At 42.1% G+C, this 23,526-nt stretch overlaps 1 protein-coding gene across 2 annotated transcripts in view; it reads left to right on the forward strand.

The window, feature by feature from the left end:
• Positions 1–23,526, forward strand: part of KLF12 (KLF transcription factor 12) — a 184,125-nt gene that overhangs the window by 77,930 nt on the left and 82,669 nt on the right. For both annotated transcript variants that reach the window (XM_026705313.2, XM_087938030.1), the window contains exon 4: positions 18,889–19,024. In XM_026705313.2, the coding sequence (XP_026561098.1) occupies positions 18,889–19,024 (136 nt within the window). The remainder of the gene's footprint in view (positions 1–18,888; positions 19,025–23,526) is intronic.

Genomic DNA, 23,526 nt, shown 5'->3' on the forward strand with positions numbered 1-23,526 from the left:
AATAAATCATTTATCAGTACATGTTTCTTAGGGGTGTGATTCAACCAGTGTAATAACTGGTTTGGTGAGCGTGTGCATGCTTTGCGCGTGCACAGAGCATTTGCTAGTGACCTTCTCCAGCAATCTCTGTGTTAAACAGCTGATGCATGGCAATCCGTTGTGCCACAGGAAATCAGCTGAGCTTGAAAACCAGGATACAGGTACAGACTAGAGCCAAGGTGGGTGGGTTGGCCAAACAGCTGATCATCAGAGTGAACTGGTTTGTTCATAGCTGATCCTTGGAGATACCAATTCACCTGAACCAGGCCAACTTGGTAGAATCCCACCCCTGATGTTTCTGGAAGTAGCTGACATACCAGCAGATGGGCCGGGCTCCATGTCTCTCTACATTCACATACAGTAGAGTGCTATTATCCACTAAGAACCTGTACTTGAGTATATTGCTTGTATGTTTAGGTATTCCAACTCTCAAACTAGTCAGGGTCCTCTAAGTAGTATAAGGAAGGTTGATCTTCAGCTATATCCTCCCTTAATGTTATTCCTTGCTCGATGGTCTCCTTCCTCCATTTTTAAATTCAATTTTGTTCTTGATTCTCAATTTTGTTCACCAACCAAAGACGAATGTGTATTAATTGCCTTTTGGGCCAGTTATTGGAGAGACTAGCTAATGAGCCGCACAGATGGTATACCAGAGTATTTATAACTCAATTTCCAAGTGGAACTTTTTGAATTCATATCCAGCCATTTGCTGTGAATTCCCTCAGTGCCTTAGATAAATTCCTGGCTTGTCCCTTCCTCGCCTCTGCATTGGAGCTAATAGAATTGATTTATCTTACAGATTTGTGGTGAGAATTGTTGTGAGAAAATGTATGTGCATGCCTGGTCACAATGTTGTCTTTAGAAGAAATAAATTGTGATTTGCAGTAGTTTCAGAATAGTGGGAGCTCTGCGTAAACTCTCCATTGGGGGAATAAAAGGAGTCCCTGCAAGTTTTACTCTGCTAGTCTTAAACAATTTTAGGGACAGTGTTCATCTCGGTTTCTAGGCCATTGAACCAATGTTATCTCAAGATATTTAATCAGTCATGTGGCTAACATGATGTGCTGCAGTGTGGAGCATGTGATGAAACATGGAGCACTGTCACCTCCCCCCAAAATGGTACCTATTTATCTACTTGCATTACACACTTTCAAACTGTTACCTTGGGAGGAGTTGGGCCGAGGACAGGATCGTCTGGCACTTGGGTCTCAAATCCAGGCTGCCAGCTTTCCAGTGATAAGTCCAGCATCTTAACCACTGAGCTATCGCATTTGTTGGAAGAGTAGCGAGGCCAAATGCAAAATGTGTTGGATGCAAGGATAGAAGTATGGCATTTGCACCACAATGTCACTATGCACTTGGTGTAGAATGCCCATGGATTATCTTTAAAAATTACCTGGTAGATGGAAGGAATTGTCATCAAATTGGAAAATGGAAATTTAGGCATATTGTGTAAGCAGCAAAAAAAAAAAAAAAGTCAAAATGACTTCAACGGATTTGGACATTTGGCCCAATCCGACATGGTAACTAATAATGTCAGGTCCTGCACCTGCGTAGGAAAACACCAACCAACAGGGAGAAAATTCTGAGACTGGCTTGGTAGATTCTTGAGCAGGGAGAGTAGAATTGGAGATCTGAACTTATAACCTCCATCTGTTTTAAAAATGCAGAAAGGACCTGTGCATGTATGCAGTCCACCGGATGTCCACCAGATGGTAGGACAAAAATCAGGTGGACATTTTATTGAACATTACTGGTGTGCCACAAAATGGGTGAACCTTGCAGGCATGCTGGTTTTGTGGGTGTGATTCCTGATGTGTCATTCTCAATCACCCTGGTCACCGTTGTCACAAAGGTGCTTTTTTTCTAAAAGGCAACTGGACTTCCTTTGTTTTTTTTCTTCTTCTTTGAAAACGGTTTGCTTTTCATTCAAGGAGCTTCTTGGATGAGAAGCAAAACATTTTCAAAGGAAAAACAAACCAAGGAGATCCAACTGCCTCTTGAAAAAAAAAAAAGCACTTTTGGGTTGCTCTTAGAGGTTTTCTTCCTTGTGCAAAAAATAAACAGAGATATGGGAGTATATTTCCATACATTTCTTTACTTTTTCTCACTGTGAGCACCATCCAGGAGTAGAGATAAAGTAATTTCAACCATGATCTCATGCTATATTTTAATAAAATCCAGCACGCCAAGAAAAGAAGATCTGCTTTAAGAGTATCAGTCAAAAGAAAGTATATGTAACAATCTTGAAGTTGCTTTTCATTTGCCTTCTTGTTAATTTTCACCGTGATTATGATTATATACTGCTGTTCTTGCTGTTACTAGCAAGCAGTTGTGTATTTTGTAAATGTATTTCCAAATCTTCAGAATTTATTTTCCTTCTCAACAGTGGTGGGATTCAACATTTTTTACTACTGGTTCTGTGGGCATGGTGGGTGTTGTGTGGCTTGGTGGGCGTGGCAGGGAAAGGATACTGCAAAATCTCCATTCCCTCCCCACTCCTGGGGGAAAGTTACTGCAAAATCCCATTCCCTCCCCACTCCACTAACCTGCTTTCCAGCTCCATTCTCCTGTGCAGGGCAACCAAAGAAGACCCAGCCAATCAGCTGGGACTCAGGAGGCAGAGAATAGATGGCCAGTCAGAGGTGGTATTTGCCGGTTCTCCAAACTACTCAAAATTTCTGCTACCGGTTCTCCAGAACTGGTCAGAACCTGCTGAATACCAACTCTGCTTCTCAACTCCTGGCCCTCTTTGGGAAGTGCAGCTCTACAATGCACAAAGATTATTTGAATTCTTTCTGGTCTGTGGACATGTAATCCTGACTTTATAACAGGCAGTGGAAGATTTGTGTTGAGAACACCGGTGCGCTGTGACTGTGACATTCCATTAGAATTTGTCCAAAATTATCCCATGCACTGCAGGAAGACACAAATCTCCATTTTCTTAGTTCCTCCCAATGTTGTATCCAGTCGGCCACCGGCCCCTCCAGCAGTTGAATGAGAAGAGAAGGAGGAGACCTGGGAATCAGGGTGAGCATCAAGGCAACCTGAGAGCTCCGAGGGGGAAGAGAGAATGGAGCTGGCAGAGAGAGAGAGAGAGAGAGAGAGTCAGTCAGAGGCGGAGCCTGGACCATCCATCATCCCTCAGATGGAGAGTCAACAGCCCCCAGGTCTGGAGGTGGCTGATGAAGAAGAGGAGGAACATCTGGGTCCAGGGCCTGATGTGCAGATGCACAGAAGGCAGAGGAGAGGAGAGCAGTGGAAATCTATGGGCTGATCCTTGGGATGGAAGACCCAACCCTGCTAGCGAAGCCCCACCTTAGCTCTGGGGATAAAAGGCAGAGATGTATATATGTGGCAGGCAACTCTTCATCTCCTAGCCGGCCAGACCTGTTAGCCCATGAGAGAAACTTTTTATCAGGTCTGCCAGCATTCCTAACAAATAAATTTTTGGAGTTCACATCAGAGGATTTGTCATGTTTGGGGAGCTGGATCAGAACATCCAAGCTCAAAAGATCTTGTTACAGGCATGTCTCTTAAAGACCAGTGTTTATCTCTGAAATTTTATTTTTCCCCAGGATAAATTTTACGTTCCGCCTGCCATCCACAGACACTCAATTTATATCGAGAACTTGGCTAACCTTTCATCTACTGTACCCTTGTTAGACACCTATATGAGCTTCTCACAAGGGGACAGAAATATAACCAGCACAATCATGTTCTCCTCGTGATACATTGGGAACTCTTTTGAGGCAGATCATATATTTGGGCTAAAGACTTATTCCCGTATAAAATGTTTGGGTGCGGTGATCCCTATTAGCCCAGATGGCGTGATGTCACAGGATGTTTACTAATCTCTCGCTTTTAGTGGGGATATTCACGAAGCCCAGCTTTGAGAACTGGGAGTGACGTCAGCTGAGGAAATATCTGCAGAGAAATCGCCAGGTTTTGCAAGACATTTTCAGCACAGCCTTGACTGAAAAGCTGCACGTTGAGCCCTTTACATCGTGTGCTGCTCAAAGTTGTGATTGGTTTTCTTCCCTCTGGCTTTGCTTTATGTTCCAGGGTGAATCGGTTATAAATTAGATACTTGATGTGATTTAGGTCTTGACACTCTCAAGAATTCAGCTTCCTGTAAATAAGTGTGAATTTAGCAGTATTCCACTCAAAATGAAAAAAAGGGCTTCAGATTTTTGTGGAGTAAAAAATGTTCTCCGTAGATGAGCGTTTGAATTATGTGTAGGTTATCTTCTTCTTCTTTTTTTTTCCTATGGGTCTTTATGGCTGATAGGAACCCATGACATCCACAGGCAAGGTCTTGGTGCAGAGGTACTGCAAACACAACCTGATGGAGAGAAGGATACTGATGATCTCGAGAACTTCAGAAAGCTAAGATGGAAAGTGACAAAATGTAAACCTGAGAGCTGGAACCCATTTTTCAGAGGCTGCACCAGAGAATATTCTTAAGCTGCAATGTCCTGTTAAATCTCCATAAAGGCCTGAAAACTGGAGTATGTGTAATCTTGCTATAAATTGTAATAAAAATTACTCGGTAGACATGGTATTATGGCCATTAAGTTCACAGCCATTTGCTGCTGTGTACATAAAGTTTTATGGAATAAATTGAGCACTTTTTTTTCTCCCCACTCTGAAGCAAGCTGCTTTTAATTTAAACTTTGATTGGTAATCATCAAGTATTTTCCTAAGAGCAAGTCCATTCATCATGACGTTCTGTAGAAAAAGAAGGGAAGGAAAGAAGGGAAGAAGAGGGGAAAAAAGCTCTGGGTATTTTCTCCATGCCTAAAGAAAAGTTGCACATGTTTTCTTAGCTCTAAGAAGATTTTGCTTGGGTGTCTCCAAAGTACTTGATCAATCACAGGTATATTCGTTGGAGCTCAGTATAGTATCTATTCTCCCTGGATTTAGTCAAGATACTTTGTCTTTCCTTGTAGATATTTTAAGGAAATGTTTGTCTGTTTATTATGATCTTAATCTGTTCTGCTCCTCAGGGACCCCTGGCAGTATGAGTTACCAAGAACATTAATTTCATCCTTTTTTCTCCATTATCCCTCTGAGCCTAGCAATGAAATTCTGCCTTTATTTTATTGGGGCAAAAAAATGGAATTAGATCAAGAAAAACTGTTGGTAGTTTTCTGTTCTGTACTAAAGTAATGGATTAACTTCCAGAAAATATTCAAACTTAATTTAAATGTAGTGACCTGTGCATTATGGAGAATTTGGATATATAATTTGGATGCATCGAATATATTAAGATGCTGATTAAATTAAAGAGTAGAAGGAGAAGGAGTCACTAGCAACATATAAAGTCAAAGCACTCCCACAATCTATCCAGTATTCTTCTGTTGAGTTGCAAGTATCTGTCTATTTTCTAAGTATCTTGGTTACTTTAAGCTCATCTTTTAATTTAGGTGCCCCTTTTAAATGTCTCAAGAATCTCAGGGTTCTAAAATCCTACCCTGTAGATGGACTGCACGCGTTCCCCGGGGCTCCATTTTCACTGGCAGAAGGCTAGCAAAACAAACTAAAAACAAAACAAGAGGAGAAATGTTTCCCCTTCTGCATTTGAGCATGCAAGAAGGGACAGGAAAGGAGAAAGGGAAAGAAAAAGAAAAAAAAGAGAGCAAGGGAGGAAAAATAAGGAAAGTGGGGAAGGAAGAAGAAAGGAGAATGAAGAGGGAAGGAAAAAGAAGAAAAGGAAGGATCTGAGAGAAGTCCTGCCCTAGCACTTGGACACCCCAGGTGACATCAAGTGACGTTGAGCTGGCCACACCCACCCTGGTCACGCTCATCCCAACCTCCTGAGGTCAAACACAACCCCGATGTGACCTTCAGTGAAACTGAGTTTGACACCCCTGCCATAGCACCTTAAAAAATAATAAAGGAAATTCCAATTCTTAGAATTATGTATTTAATGAGATGTTTAATGTAGATACTTTCTTGGATAAAAGTTCATCATAGTGATGGGCTCAACTCTTTCCCCTTATTTTGGAAATTCAGCCTTTGCAAAGATTTGCTAACTTATTAAGACGCCATCTGGTCTGACATCCAAGCAGGGAAGCAGTATTGTCTCATGAGCAGATCAGATTTTGCCTAGATAGGTGGCTAAGCATTGATACCTTTTCTTTGCCAGCTGGTGGGCCCAGAGCCTCATCCCAATCAATGTTACCTGAATTACAACTGACTGGCACTGAGGAATTTTAGGAACAATGCCCAGAAAGCATCTTCCTACTCATCCCTTCTGAATGAACAAATAGAAGGATGCAGGGAAGCAGATTGTTTCTTTGATACCACAGCCAAAAGGATGTTCATCAGCCTGGTTGGAGATCTGAGAAGAAGAATGCAGAGAGATTCCAATATTTCAGAATGAAATTGGTTGGTAGTTAAAAAAAAAAAAAAAGCATGTGGATCTACCAGTTTAGGGAAAGTAGATATTAAGCATCTGCATAAACTCTCTAATGATGGGAACATGGAAGTTGATTGGAAAGATGGTTTAATAGTGAAGCAGAACCACCAAGTGCATGGATAGTGCTGAGCAGCTGACCACATGGAGTTGAGAGTTAGGGGTTTTTATACATTCCCTTGGGCTTTGAACTTGAGCTTCCTGTTCCTGTGCAAGAACGTGTATTCTATTGGCTATTGTCACAGTCCCATTGGGCTATGCAAGGGTCATAGCTGGCTCTGTATGTTGTCTGAGAAGTTTGGTTGAAGTTTCTAAAGGTGATGCAATGTCCTTAGGAGATTGTGCAATGTAGTGAGCCCTGCGGCTAGATGGGTTAATCCTATTATGGGCTGGAGGGTCATATCTTAATCCCTTCACCCTGGAGCTGAAGGTCTTTTGTTTTGTAGAAAGATTGGCCCAATCTTTCTCAATGGGCACAAAAATCTGCTAGATTGGGTCTGCTTTCTGTCTTTTAAGAAAAACGTGTTTTTCCACTTCTCATTTGGGGAAGTATAATATTCTGCCCTTTTTTTTAATATTCCTCAAAATATTTCATACTTCTAGAAAATGATGGTGGCTTCCCACAGCATCTTCCTTCCTTTTTTCCTCCATCCCTCCCTCCCTTTCTTGGTTGTGCATCTCTGAGGTCCCACCAGATGACAATATTTAAGGGAAGGGATCTGGAGCGCATATCCCCTATCTGATCTGGTAGGATAGTTAAGGAGAGGCAATCCTGCAAATAAATTGCCCCCATGCCATTTAGGGTTTAAAGCAACTAACAGGGTTTAGGGTTTAAAGGTAACTAACACCTTATATTGCACCAGGAGAGTAAATGGATAAGATTTCTTTCCATTCTATTTGGTCATGCGGAGGCAGTTTGTGGGAATTAATCCTCCCCATAGCTGTTAGTGATGTCCATAATGATATATTAAGTGTTGTGATGCTTTAAGTTCATTATCATTCATCATACCTGATCCACAGCAATCATGCTAATTTTAAAATTCAGGGTTTGGGAGTACCTTGCTTTGTTTCTATTTTCCAAAGCTTATTTTATTGAGTTTTGCTGAGGGATCAAGTCCTGCCTAAAAACTGGCCCACGGCAAGACAGAACTACTTAAGGTGTAGTCCTGCTTGAATATCTAAGAGAAAAAAACCCTCAATTAATGGTATTAATTGATTAATAGTCAACAGGAGACTACAAATGTCTCTAGGTCTGCAAGCCAATTTTTATCATGCTTTGTATCTCTTACACATTTTAGTGTAGCTAAAAGCATTGTTGTTCATTTACTCTGGAATGGTATAAAATGTCTCTTTGGAAAGTGTGATTTTTGAGGGATCATTCATATTTGCTTGTATCATTGAATTTCCCAGGGTAATGCAGCACCATCAGAGGTGGCCATCCTATCACCTTTCTAAGTTCCTTTGGGTCCCATAATTACATCAATGAGACCAATGGAATGATCTGGAGATGTTGCCCAAAAATGGTCAAGCAAAATATTTAAGGAGCTTCTCAGTTGGTTAAGCAGTTTCCTTTTATATTTGGATTCCAAGAACTCCAAGATGGATCTTCTGCCTTCCAAACAAAGATCCTTATGCAAATAATGCTTTCAGATAATAATTATTCCCTTTCAACAGATGAGGAACATAGCCTGAGGATAAAATGGTGAAGTTCTCGAGATTTTCTCAATAAGTTTAACCATTGCAGTGAAACTTAAATCCACACTTTGTGGATGGATCCCAGTTGACTGTTTCCAAGATATTGTGCATATTGAGTGTTCACTATTGAAACTGCTTCATTTTGTAGTTATAGTTTTCTTCTCATGCTTAGTACTTGATTAGTATTCCAATACTGCCATTATTAATTTAGGGAGGAAAAAAAAATAGCCCAAGCACTTTATAGAATTTCTCCTTTCATTATTCTCTCAATGCAAGAAATAGAAGATTTCCCATAGGTTGTAAATCCTATTCATGATATGTTTAGTGCATTCTTGGATAGCTGAAAAATGTGCAAGCCCAAAGATTAATCAAACTGTCCAAATACAAATCCAAGCTGTTTATCTTAGCTTTCAATAATGCCCAGAGGATTGAAGAGAAGTACATAAAAAAGCGGCAAACTCTTAATTTTTTTTGCTAAAAAAAAAAATCTGAAAGAAGTCCTGAACAAATTTTTTTTTTGCTGAAAACAGAAAAAAATGTAGTATTTTGTTTCTGAAGCTGAAAATTATCCTTTATAATTGGAATGCCAAAGCTTTGTTTACTGGCGTTGAAATACTACAAATCCCAGAATCCCCACTTAGAGTGAACAATTGAGAAAAATGCTGGCAATTGCGATACAAGAAATATCTAAAAGGTTATGGGTGGCTTAGAACATAAGAAACCTATGAGGCTCAGTTAGAGTTGCCCCATTGCATGAGGCCATACTCCCGAAGAGCGAGGCAGAGGTCCATTTGGGGGAGGAGAGAAGGGGGTGTTTACAAGATAAAAGTCCTTTTTTTGCCCTATAGTACCTTTTAGGTGCAAAAGATCAGGATCACACATGAAGTTCCAATTAAACTAATTTATTACTAATCGTGCCTATGCACAGAAAACTACTCAACTGATATTTAGCACTACTTGGTGTTAGATACGGATCACTGAAATTCAAGAGGGGTTGGATTCAGCCCACTTGTGGCTACATCAAGACTCTAGGCTGATTCCTCTCTTGATTCCACTGCCAGGTTCTGCCACTCCTTCTCCTAATCACTTAAGCATGCCCAAAATATTTGGGCTCACCTACTGAGAGGGATCTTGGAAGTTACAAAGGCAATGCTGGCAGAACTCCTGTGTTCACCAGCAGCCTCTTGTGTCTTCTAGCAAACCCTTCTCTTAGTACCCATAAAAGTAGAAGTAGAAAAGATTGGATGCTGTTGGAAGAACACCAATCAGGAGTGTATAGACAACTCCAAGGAGGGTGCTGGGAGAGTAGAAAAATCCAATTATGCATAGCCAGTTCATCATGTTTTGTCAGCTGACTCGGCTTATTAGTAACTTAATTAGAAACTTCTGTGTCATTTCACGAGGTAGGTTATTGATATTTATATCGTGTAAAAATATCACGGGCACAATCCATTATGGAGGATTAAAGGTAGATGTTTAAAATTTTCACATGTGTTTTTTTTTTTCTCTCTCTCTCTCGCTAATATAGAAAGGTAAAAACAGTGGAGCCCACTTGGGATCTGTGGTTTTGAACTTCATAAATATTCTGGAGTATAGAGGGGAAGGCATGTAATACCGGATCATTTCTGGGTGTTAAAACAAGAAGGGGATAAAAAAAAAAGAGAATTCAAAACAACAAGAACACAGTGAATATGTGGTTGGCAAATGAACTGTGGCGAAAGCAAGCATGAAGTAATGTACGTTGAAGGGAAACAGCTCAAACGGGGTCTGAGCTAAGAACCTGGTTGCAAGGAAACCAAAGCAATAGAAACAGTGGTAGAGGAGTTGTGTTCTGTATTAGGAAAACCACCCACAGCTACCGAGAAATCCAAGGAGATGCTAGGGTGGAGAGTCAAGGTTAAAATAAAGGAAGAAGGACCGATGAAGGTGTTGTCACTGGTGCAGTCTAGGAACAACCATCTAGCAAAGGAGATGTGGAGGGCATTTTCCAGAGACAGGAGAAAAATCACCTTGGAATTCTGGGATTTCTCCTTAGGAATGAGGAATTATTTGCATGTCAGGAAGACATTGAGCTAAGTAGGATGCCATGTCATAAGCATAGCAGCTGTCAAAGAACTACAATAATAACAACAATAACATCAATAACAACATCTCAGGCTGCATTAACAGAGGGATAGGATCAAGATTATGTGAAGTGTTAATACCATTTTATACTGCCTTGGTAAGACGACACTTGGAATACTGCATCCAGTTTTGATCATCATGATATAAAAAAGTTGTTGAAGCTCTAGAAAGAGTGCAGAGAAGAGCAACAAAGATGATTAGGGGACTGAAGGCTAAATATATGAAGAAAAGTTGCAGGAATTAGGTATTTCCAGGAGTGATATAATAGCAATGTTCCAATAATTGAGGAGCTGCAGCAAAGAAGAGAAGGTCAACCTATTCTCCATAGCACCTAAAGGCAGGGCAACGAGCAATGGATGGAAATTAATCAAAGGAGAGAAGCAACCTAGAACTTCCAAAAAATGTCCTGACCATGAGAACTATTAATCAGTGGAATGACTTGCCTCCAGAAGTTGTGGATGCTCCAACACTGGAGATTTTTAAGAAGAGATTGCACAACAATTTGTCCGAAATTGGATAGGGTTTCCCTGCCTGAGCACTGAGATGGAGCAGAAGACCTCCAAGGTTCCTTTCAACTCTGTTATTCTGTTGAGAAGAACAAGAGTGTATGAAGAGTAGAAAAGCACAAGGAAAGGCACCCTTGGCCACACATCAAAGAGAAAATGGAGTTCTAATTTCTCTCGGAGTATAGGGTCAGCCAGTACAGACGAACCTGGAGAGATTCCCAATATAAAAAAAAAGAAGCACTTCTTTAGAAAGTGGAATTGGCAAATGTAAAATACTGTAATGGCCACAATTTGGAGCATTTTAGAAGCATATCATGGACCTTTTCGTAGGAGGACTGCACCCCAGTGGAAGAAATGAGTCACTCAGGGCTGTAAATGGGGCAGGAGGACAATTCCATTCAATTTGGCATATGGGCTCTCTGCTGGCACCAGGTTGGCCAATGCAGAACGGTATGTTAGAATAAATCAGAGGCACAGCTAGACCATCCTGACCTGATCCTAAAGTAAGAAAAATAAAAACCTGTGCATATGAAGTCCCTGAGATATGATGTCCTGGCACCATTATTTGGTCAAAATGTATCACTTGGAACAGATCATCGGAAAAAGAACACAAATTATCAGAATTGGAAAAGGCCTTTAACAGATTTTAACAGATTAACAGAGTTGGAAGGGACCTTGTAGGTCATCTAGTCCAACCCCCTGCCCAAGCAGGAGACCCTACACCATTTCTGACAGATGGCAGTTCAGTCTCTTCTTGAAAGCTCCCAGTGATAAAGCTCCCACAAGTTCTGAAGGCAAAGCTGTTCCATTGGTTGATTGTTCTCATTGTCAGAAAAGTTCTCCTTATTTCCAGGTTGAATCTCTCCTTGATCAGTTTCCATCCATTATTCCTTGTCTGGCCTACAGGTGCTTTGGAGAACAGCTTGAATCTCTTCCTCTCTGTGGCAGCCCCTCAAATATTGGAAGACTACTATCATGTCTCTCCTGGTCCTTCTCTTCACTAGACTAGCTCAAGCAGGAGACACAATATCACATCCAGACTCTTCTTAAAAGTCTCCAGTGATGGAGCACTTACAAGTTCTGAAGGCACACTGTTTTACTGGTTGATTATTTTTACTGTCAGGAAATTTCTCCTTAGTTTCTAGGTTGCATCTATCTTTGATTAGCACCTTCCTTAATACTGAACACCTTCCTTAATACTGAACACCTTCCTACTTGGGAAATCATTAAAAACACTCTTCACATTAACTTTCAAACCTGTTAGACCGTATTAAAAATTCAAGATTCTTCTAGCTGCTTACTTTGGCAAAAAGTCAGGAAAAAAAACTTACTTAATAATTTGAGAACCTCAACAGAGCGTATACGTTCGCAATATGTAAACAGATAAATGAATAACAATAATAACTTCAAGAAAAGGAAATATATGTCAACAATATGTACGAATAGATGATCAAAATGTATGACAATATTATATGTTGATACAAAAACTATTGAAAAATCTAACTAAGATTTGTACTGGTGGAAAACAATAAAAATTTATTGCAAATAATAATAATAATTTGAGTAGAAGCAAATGCCGCTATTTCTCCCTGATTCATACCAGCATACTTTTTTCCTTATCCATGAGAAACTCATTTTGGCACTGAAGGGTTAGAAGATAATTTCCCCTTTTTGCAAGATTCAGAGCTTTTTAATATGCCTTGCCTGAGGAATTTCTAGCAAGCAGGCCAATAGAAGTTGGAGCCTTTTCTGATCTCCCCTAGGATCTCAGCTGGAATTGAGATCAAAACCCGCTAGCAATTTAAACTTCGGGATTTTATTGAAGATACAGTTATTGCGTTTTGGGCCAAGTTGTTTATACGACACTCAGTTATTTAGAATCTTAGGCTGATCTGTTTTTTTTTGACTGTTGTCATCCAGGTCTCGGACCTGGGTTTATGCGTTATAATCTCTGCCTCCTTTGCAATTCCCCTTTTGTCATGCAAACAGCTTGCGATGTAACTCAGGCAGAAATTATGGGGTGCAATATCAGGGCAGCTTGATAAGGTTTCTCAGCAGGGTATTTGTGTGTGTGTGTGTGTGTGTGTGTTTGGGCATGCAAGTAGAATTAATTGCTTCAGTGCTGTGTGGGGAGCGAGACCTATTCACCTTTGCTCACCAAAACAACTTTCAAAGAACTTTGCAAGAAGAACTATTTGCCTAGCATTTTGAGCTAAGAAATCCAAAGCATGATAAATGGTAATCCCTTATCAACTGGCCCGCAAATTTTTAATTTGCAGTACAGTAGGAGGCTGTGTGTATTTTCATGTCATGTGCTGCCTGATCACGGCTAGGCACAGAGAGAGAGTAGCATAGCCATCCAAAAAATGGCCGTTTTCTTCTCAGCCCAGCAGGCTGGGTAGGGAACAAGCCCACTGCTCTGCTCCAGTCAACAGACATGATTTTAAAGCCTACTGAATACCTTTGAGTCTTTTTCCCTCCCCAGAGAAAACACCACGGGTTTCAAAGAGGAAACCAACAGGATTTATATGACACTTGGATACCGCTGTGAGAGATGCCTATGAATTTATGGCGATGTTTATATAGACTCTGTAAAATCAGAGTTGGTCCTGAAGGTATTTGTTGATTGCCACGTTTGAAGTTTTTTAAAAAGAGGATGCTCTGGGGAGAACACTGTTTACCAATGCATTGTACATCACATGCTCTGAATTTTTTTTTTTTAATTTATGCTCTCCCCACACATACATACACATGTGTGCTGTTTCTCAGGCCTGAAAGGCTCCCTAGAATAAGACGTTAGTAATGAGGCTGAACCAAAAATACATCTGAAAAAACAGACTGTAAAATCAGAGCTGGTCCTGAAGGTATTAATGATTTAATACCTTCCAGTATGTGTTCCAATATCTCAGGGGCTGCCACAAAAAAAGAGGGAGTCAAGTATTCTCCAAAGCACCTGAAGGCAGGACAAGAAGCAATGGGTGGAAACTAACCAAGGGGAGGACCAAACTAGAACAAGAGAAACTTCCTGACTGTTAGAACAATTAATCAGTGAAACAACTTCCTGGGTGCTCTGTCTTGGAAGTTTTAAGAAGAGATTGGACAACCATTTGTCTGAAATAGTATAGGTTTTTCCTGCTGAAGCAAAGAGTTGGACTAAAAGACCTCCAAGGTCCCTCTCAACTCTATTATTCTGTTATTCTGTTAAATGAGTGAGAATTAGTGCCATTTCTTTTCTTCTCAAGTCCATCCAAATAATGCATCCACATAATGTTGCATTCCAATTGTTTTTCTTGCTGCTTCTTAAACCCTGACCATTTGGATAGATTTTGGAATTCTATCTGGACAAAGTATTTACAATTAAAAATAATTTTCTCTGTAAATAATCAGGCATAGGTAAAAGTAAAGGTTTCCCTTGTCCAGTCATGTCTGACTTTAGAGGGTAGTGCTCATCTTATTTCTTAGCGGAGACAGCCAGCATTGTCCAAAGACATTTTTCATGGTCATGTGGCCAGCATGACTATACGCTGATGCCCATGGAATAGATTTGGAATGGACTTTGGAGGCCCATGGAACCTCTATGTACAATCCACCTTCCTACCTATTTATCTACTTGCATTTGCATGCTTTCGAACTGCTAGGAGCTGGGGCAAATAACAGGAGCTCACCCTGTCCCACGGCACTTGGATTTCAAACCCGGGCTGTCAATTTTCCCGCTGGTAAACTCAGCATCTTCAGCTGCTAAGCCATTGAGACCCCTTTACCTTTAATGAGTCTAAATAAAAAATAATTCCAAAAAAAATGAGTGAGAACTGAATCGATGCAATTTCTTTCCCACCCAAATAATGCATCCAAACAACGTTGCACTCTGTTTGTTTGTTTTTTGTCCTAGCTGCTTCTTAAACTCTGACCATTTGGAAAGATTTTGGATTTCTGCCTGGGCAGAGTGTTTACATTTACAAAGACTCTCCTTTGTGACTTAGCAGGCATATGGTCCTCCTATGAGCAGAAGATCTGAAAGGGGCAAAGGGGCACTAAAATGCAGAAGGGATATGGCATAAGACATAAGCCAGAGTTTAAGGCAGAAGAACTGAAGAGCACCGCAAGCACGAAGGATTGTGCCCAGGCTGCATGGCAGGGTTCATAAAAGCTGCTTCCACCAATTCATAGACTGGGGATGTTTGGCCAGAATTTGAATTCCCAGCCAGATGGAGCCTTCGAGATTTAAAAAGCTGTGGAAGGAAAACTAGAAGTGTGGCCATCTTCTCAGGGTTCTTCATGAGTAGAATGTGAGCTATGGAGGTCCCATGCGAGTGTCTACTGCTCTCTATCTATTTTGGAGCACCAACTAGTTAGGAATTTTTTTGAGGATGAGGACTTTCTCACAAAACATCCAACAGGTGACAAACCACGAAGCTACCTATGATTTTTCCAACACTGATTTTTTTCCCCTGATATACTTCTCATTGGTCAATCTTTCCCCTTCTTTCTCCTTCCTTCCTCTCCCTTCCTAAATAGGAGACCCCCAGCATACCTCAAAGCTTCAACTTTGTAAATTGTGGGTGGTCCATCACTGGATGCTTTTAAGAAGAAACTGAACAGCCATTTGTCTGAAATGGTATAGAGCAGTGATGGCTAACCTTTTCATCCTCAGATGCCGAAAGGGCCTGCACCCATAATGAACTGCGTGCGCAACCCCCCTGCCCCCCCTGTGCACGCACGTGTGTCCCCCCCGTGTGCTGTGTGCCTCTGTGCATGCACACGCAACCCCATGTGCCGTGCGCCTCTGAGAATGCACACATGCATCCCCCACATGCACCGCTTGCCTCTGCACATGCACATCCATCTCCCATGTGTGCCCCAACCCCTGCGCATGCACAGCAGATACCTGACAATCAGTTCGCTGGTGGGAGGCGCATGCATGAGCAATGCACCTGATCTGGGGCGATGGCTCACCTGCCACAGGTTCCCCATCATGGGTATAGGGACTCCTGTATAGAGACTCACTGAGCCACAGTGGTTAGAGTGCAGTATTGCAGGCTACTTCTGCTGACAGCCGGCTGCCTGCAATTTGGCAGTTCAAATCTCACCAGGTCAATGTTAACTCAGCCTTCCATCCTTCCGAGGAGGGTAAAACGAGAGTTCAGATTGTTGGGGGCAATATGCTGACTCTGTAAACTTCTTAGAGAGGGCTGTCAAAGCACTATAAAGTAGTGTATAAGTCTAAGAGCTATTGCTTGAGTAGGAAGTTGGACTAGAAGGCCTCAAAGATCCCTTCCAACTCTAATGTTCTATGTTCTACCTGGTCATTCTCTTTAGGAGATCTATGAAGACCTTGATCTTCTTAGGTGTGGCGAGTCCATTAAAAGCTTTGACACAGTATTTTTCAACCTTGGCCATTTGGGGATATGTGGACTTCAACATGGGAAATTCTGGGAGTCGAAGTCTACATTTCACAGAGTGGCCAAGACTGAGAAACACATAAGAGCCGAAATAGACTGCTGTTCACACAGCACACCATTAGAGTTGTGCCAGATCCTCCCGGCAATTTTCTTCTTCTCCCCGCTTTCCTTCTGCACAACAGAAGGTTAATATTCAGCATTCAGGTCCAAGAAACGATAATCCTGCGGCATTAACAAGCTTACTGCATAATTAGTTGCATAATTCGGAAAGGGCAAGATAATATAGCTGCCATTTTAAAGTCACAGCTAAGTGATGAAGTTGATGGAATATCGTTTGCAAATAGACTTCAGTGCTGAAGGTTGCTCTTTGCCTTTAATTTGCCAACAGAACATTGAAAATTGATGCCCCCATCTTGCTATGAATCAAAGGTTTCTAACCACATTCCGCAACAGGACATAGGGAGGAAAAAAACCCCAACAAATCTAAAAATCCATGATTTGTTTTGAGGTTAGTTTAGGCAATTGACATTATTGACCCAACCTATTAAAAAAACATCAAAATTGCCTTTAAAATGTGAATGTTGTAACCTTCTAAGGTTGACTCGACCAGATGTTTTTCTTTTTAAATAAGAGTTGAGGTTTATGGTAGCTGTCTGATGTTTTCAAATCACAGAAACCCACAGAATATATAGAAGGGAAGCAAGCAACATGGAGGGAGTTTTGGTTACAATTCAGGCATTGGTTTCCCCTGTCCAGTTGTGTCTGACTCTAAGGAGTGGTGCTCATCTTCATTTCCTAGCTGAGGAAGCCAATGTTGTCTGAAGATGGCTTCTATGGTCATGTAGCCAGCATGACTATATGCCAAGGTGCATGGAATGCTGTTACCTTCCCACTGAAGTGGGTATCTATTTATCTACTTGCATTTTCAAGATTTCGAACTACTAGGTTGGCAGGAGCTAGGGAAAGAATGGGAGCTCACCCCATCTTGCAGTACTTGGGTCTCGAACTGACAATCTTTGATTGATCATCATCTTAAATTCTAGACATTGCATCTCCTTTGTGTTGTTCCAAGGCAGACCCTTCTTCCCAAATATTCATCACTCATTGAACATCTTTGAGGAACTCTTACGAGGAATCTTCTCCTGTTTCCTCCCCTCACATATATCAGTTGTGTTTTTCTACCCTATATAGGCAGGCTTCCTGGCAACGACACCATTTACCTCTTAAACATTATTATCTTTGTCATTTAAACAGATTTGATAGACAGGGCCTCTGCCAAGGGAGAGGACCTCCGATTGAAGATACCCTTAAATTTGCTAAAGAACAGGGATGATCCTGTCCTACTACAGGAAGAGCAGTTGCATTCATAAACAACTGGTTTGGACACTAGCGAAAAGGCAGCACATTTGTGTTTGTTTGTATGTTGTTGTGTTTTAATTCCAGGGCAGCAGTGTCATACCATGAGAATGACGCACAAACTTAGTTGCTTAGAGTCTCATTCCATGCCATTTAGTTACTTACAAAAAAAAATGGGGAGGGGGGGGCAAGGGGAAAGGACTCAAGACTTGCTAACGGAGAAGCACATTATGATAGTGCTAATGGAGAAGCACATTATGCTCAGAGTTGACGAAGGAAAAAGAAATAGGAACATTGGGTCAAGATCTGGAGTTCAACTTCTAGAAGAACTTTTTTTTGACCCATGGTGACCGATTCATTATTGAGATCAGTTAGTCTAATATTTGTGTGGCTTGAATATTTGCATTGTGCAACCATTATTGTGGGCCTGCACTTTTTTGTCGGATTGCAGATGTGCTAAAAGCCTTAGTCGCTTGAGTGAAGTTTGTTACTGCTTCTCTCATCACAGAAAGGGATAACCTTCACGTGGGGGTGGCAGCCATTTTGTTGGGCTACTTCCTGGTTCTGAATGTTATCCCCCCTCCCCACACTGGAGAGAGAGCCTGACTGTTTAATATTAATTACATTTAATATGAATTGTAGGATTTGGGTTTGGCTAGTCTAGAGAAAAGAAGGACTAGGGTTGACATGATAGCAGTATTCCAGTATCTGAGGGGCTGACACAAAGAAGAGGGGGTCAACTTATTTTCCAAAGGGCCAGGAGGGAAGACTGTATTTCTGGCTGTAGATACTCACAACTTTCATTGTTTAAACTATATGTCCTTTTAATAAAATCGTCTGAGCTGCTCCTGAGATCTAAACAAGAATAAGAAATTCATTGATGGCATATGCAGAAGAGAGGGACCATGCCCATCTTAATGTTGTTACAGAGAGTGGTGGTATTAAATTTTTATTACTACCGGTGGGCGTGGTGTGGCTTGTTGGGTGTGGCTTGGTGTGCGTGGCAGGGGAAGGATACTTTAAAATCCTCATTTCCACCCCACTCCAGGGGAAGGATACTGTAAAATCCCCATTCCCTTCCCACCCCACTAACCTGCTTTCCAGCTCTGTTCTCCTGTTCAAGGCAACAAAAGAGGAGCCAGCCAATCAGCTGGGACTCGGGAGGCAGTGAATAGATGGGGATGGGGCCAGTCAGAGGTGGTATTTACCAGTTCTCCAAACTACTCAAAATTTCCTCTACTGGTTCTCCAGAACCTGTCAGAACTGGCTGAATACCACCTCTGGTTACAGGGCAATATTAATGCCACAGTGGTGTTGTTAATCAATTGTGTTTTTTTTTTATTCCCAGCACAAATGGACCCTCGTGGCCTGTCTCCCAGGCAGATTAAAAGCGACAGTGACGATGATGACCTGCCCAATGTGACTTTGGATAGCGTGAATGAGACTGGATCCACGGCCCTCTCAATAGCCAGAGCTGTTCAAGAGTAAGTATGGAGTCTTCGGGCTGATGGCAAGGTGCTGTTCACTAGACAGCCAACCTCTGATTATCCCAGGCTTGGTTAGAGGTGGGGTTACCTCAAATGGCAGAGGAAACTCAACTGATGATACTCAACTGATGAAACTCAATTGATGATAGACAGCCAGCCTCTGATTGGCCAGACTCAGTTAGAGGTGGGATTACCTCAAATGGCACAGAAAACTAAACTGATGATACTGTATTTTAAAGACATCTCTATTGTCTTGGCTAGCTTAAGGTGTCTTTGGTAGATCTTTTCTGCTTTGCCAATATCTAGTGCCATTCACTATACAGCCAAACTCTGATTGGTTGGCCTCGGTTAGAGGTGGGGTTGCCTCAAATGGCAGAGGAAACTCAACTGATGATACTCAACTGATGAAACGCAATTGATGATAGACAGCCAGCCTCTGATTGGCCAGACTCAGTTAGAGGTGGGATTACCTCAAATGGCACAGGAAACTAAACTGATGATACTGTATTTTAAAGACATCTCTATTGTCTTGGCTAGCTTAAGGTGTCTTTGGTAGATCTTTTCTGCTTTGCCAATATCTAGTGCCATTCACTATACAGCCAAACTCTGATTGGTTGGGCTCGGTTAGAGGTGGAGTTACCTCAAATGGCAAAGGAAACTCAACCGATGATATTGTATTTTAAAGATGTTTTTGTTGGCTTGGCCAACTTAAAAGGTGTCTTCTGGTAGATCTTTTCTGCTTTGCAAGGAAACATTCTGGGTTTACTCTTTTCTTCATATTATTCTTTGTCTTGAGTTGTTTATCAGAAATGAAATGTAACTCTTTCCAGAATACAAAGTCTTTTTCAAAACTTTACTTGTAAGGTTGGGGAGAAGATGTTTCTTTGCATCTGCCTGAGCAATTGATTGGATTCATTGCAAAAGAAGTCCATTCTCTCTTGAAGCCCTATCCATAGTTCCTGCTGGATAGATAGATAATGCAAATACTCAGGGAGGCTTCACACTGATTTACTATCAGATCACTTTATTACAATAGTGGCATGCTACCGGTTCAGACCGGTTCACCCACACTGGTAGTAAAAAGCTCTGACAATCAGCTGAGAGGAGGGAGAAAAAAAAAGCCTCCAGCCAGCTGAGATGAGAAAGAAGAGAAAAGTGCAGGATCGGCCCTCCCAGCCGCCCCTGCGCTTTTCTCTTCTTTATCCTCTCAGCTGATTGGCGCTGCAGGCCTCAGCTGGTGTGTAGAAAGCTAGGTTAGGTGTCTGTGCATGAGGTGCGCGTGCGTTAGGTGCACGTGCGTGATCACTGAACCAGTAGTGGAACTGGTAGGATCCCACTGTTGCTTTACTAGCAGAAAATAACTCAGAGTCCTTTCTGTAAACAAGTAAGAGATTATTGCGGCAGCTTTTTCATACTGCTTTGCACATAAGGCTGATACCCGATTTCTTTTAACCACGTTGTATGGAGCAAGCCTGGATGAATCTTTGAAGCAGGCAAAACAATCATAGTTTTTTAGGCAATTTCTAGATCCTGTTGTCTCTTGTTTGTCTGGTCAGCACCCTTCTGGTTTTGAGAAACTGCTAAAATCAGTAGAGGATAGTTTTGCCTGCAAGTTTGTGAACTCTCTTTCTTCCATGTACCCTTTCTGTTCAGTCAAACAGACGGGGGTTGGCTGCATTTTGGGGATTCTGTGCCATAGTTGAATTTTTGCTTGTTCATATAATCAAAAATTAGTCCCATGAAAAAGCAACTTCTCAGTACTCTGAAGGAATACATGAAGGGGTAAGAAAGTGGAAGCATAAATAAAGTTGGTTAAATTAATAATTATGTGGAGATAAAAAATAGTTCTAGGTGTTTTGGGTAGGATCATGTGCAATGCTAAGTTCAGTCTGCCCTCCTCTTGTTATACAGGTTGATGGTGTCTTTCTCCCAGATATGTCTTTAGGAGTGAAGGAGAGCTTGATAGGCAGATCCTGGAATGGAGTCTCCAATTCAGAGTTGGACAGAATCCAAGACTAGCATGATCAAGGGACATTGAGACATTGATGTTGATCACGGTTTGAAAAAAGTTGGAAAAGCTCTTAATAAACCATGTTCTGTGATAGAGAGGGTCCAAATCAGTGGTGGTATTCTACTGGTTCAGCCCAGTTCTGCTGAGCCTGTAGTGGTGATGAGCAGCAGGGACCGATCTGGTTCTCTCCACCTCTCTGCTGTTAGGCCCACCCACCTGCTTGGGCTCCCATACTAAGCTTTATCCTCTGCTTTTGAAGTGCAGCTGCTTTGCGCGGCACAGCAGAGTGCCGCGCAACAGCTACTGAAGCAACCAGGAGAGTGCAGGCTTGCAGGAGGTGAGTTGTAGCACCTCTGCACCTGTGTAAAGTGCGTGTTTAGTGCATGCATGCCCGCAAAGTGAGTGCACGCAAAGTGCACCCACCAAGCCATGCCCACTGAACCGGTAGTAGACAATTTTGAAACACACCACTGGTCCAAATCAACTAAACTTAGGGCTTGAAGAAACTCATGAAAAGCATACCCAGAAAATGGTAAAAGTGGAAATATTGTTCTTTGTGATTGTGCCAGATTGCTAAGAGTTATGATATGTGGCTGCGTGTCAGCAGAACTCTGTAAAGAACTAAATGGAATTAAGTCGCTCTGAGTGCTGTCTACTGCCTCTTCCAGTTCCCCATCTGTGGGATCGCTTTTTCGTGTTTCCTTCCTTGTGTAAAAATAGCTATTTTTATGCACTGGCATGCAATGTTGCTGAACTATGGATGACCCTCTCTTCCCTCTGCATGTGTGTTTAATTCAGTGCATGATCAGGGGCATTAAAATGCTGATGCTAGCAAGTATTCCTCAAGGAACAAAGGCAAGAATGTGTCCTCTGCAGAACAATCTGAATTTAGAGGATCAAGGCAGAGCAGGGAAGTCAAAGGAGAGTTGTGCACCAATTGATTGGCAGCATTGTACCCCTATCCTGAAGACAGGGGTAGTGTTATGCCCTTGTCGGAGCCTGAATCTGCAGGGGAAGGTGAGCAGGAACCTGAGGTGACAGAGATCCGGGGGGTGGCTTCTTTGGCTTTGGAAGAAAATGGGGAAGGGAAGGGCTACTCAGGCCAGGGCCTTTCAGGATTAGGACAGCTTATAGACAGGGAGGAACAGGGGCAGGATGAACAAGAGAGACAGAGCTCAGGCAATGAGCAAAGACCACCTCCTCCTGATTCGAGAGCACGGAGAGTGGAGAGAAGGTGAGAACAATGCAGACTGAGCAGGCTACTCAAGAGAAGAGTGCCCGGCCCATCTTCACAAGGCACACCTGGGGAATGAGGCTTAAGGAGATGCTGTGGAAAGGGGCATTTGTTGAGAACAAATGCTGATGTTTGAATTTCCCAAGAGTCCGTGCATTCTTTCTGGCTTTCTGGACTTATTACCTGGATCCTTTGCTTCCTGAATGCCTTGATTTGCCCTGCTGGATTTATTGCTGTGCAGCCTTGGTGTACACGGCGCTGGGCTGGACTATATGCAGCTTGAGATATGTGTGTGGGGAGTTGACATCACTTTGCTCTGGGACTGGCCAGAAACATGGGAGCATTTGGGGAAATTTGGAGCAATAAAGGGATGGTTTGAACTGCCAGCTGTTTGTGTGTTATCTCTGTGCTGTCCCTGGGACATCACAAGTAGGCTGAGTCCCAAAGCTTCTCAGGAGCTGCTATTTTGAAGCCAAGCAGAACATGAAAGAGATCCTGGAGAAGACACTGTCAAACCCTACCTATACCTGGGAAGGGGAAAGGAGGGTCTGTTTTGTTTTTGTGGAACCACTCCAGCATAGAAAAGCTTACTTAAAATGCAGAGGACTACTCTAAACGTTTGCTCAAGTGCCTACACTGGATGATACTGAATTTGAGTGCCCCCTATAAATAATTGTAAATGAAGATAGAAGTGGTTGGTATAACAAAGGTGAAGTGCACTTTCTCCTCATTACTATGCCAGGAGAAGTGTTTCTCTGTGTTAGAAGTCTCTTTTGCTGCCTTAATGTTGCCATGTTGGTTGGTTTGTTGTTGTTTTTTCTTCCTTTTTCCCAGTGAAGACATTGAAGACATCAAACTTGAAATAAGCAGGAAGAGACTTTTCTGCATTCTCATTGTTAATGTTTGCTTCCGCATCAGTTATGGAAGCTGGCTGGGAAGACCTGTGTCATATCCCTGATGGAGTCTGACTCCGAGGGAGTGGAGGAACAGTGGACAGGGAGTGGGAGTGTGGCTCTGGAGGTTGTGGAGGAAACTGGGGAAGGGCATAGGCCAGCTGAGCATTCAGAGGAAGACCCAGGCCCATCCTCTCTTCATCCTAGGGCACGCAGGGAAGAGAGGATAAGGGAGAAACATGAATGGCATGTTCTACGGGGGAGGAAAGGGCCCTGAACCTCTTCATGGACTGTAGCTGTGAGGACTGTTTAAAAGGACAAACTGCGCATGACCCAGTGCTGGAAGCAAAGCATAAAATAA

Source organism: Pseudonaja textilis, chromosome 8 (genome assembly GCF_049901715.1).
Source record: "Pseudonaja textilis isolate UNSWEBS1 chromosome 8, rPseTex1.2, whole genome shotgun sequence".
NCBI classification, from domain to species: Eukaryota; Metazoa; Chordata; class Lepidosauria; order Squamata; family Elapidae; genus Pseudonaja; species Pseudonaja textilis.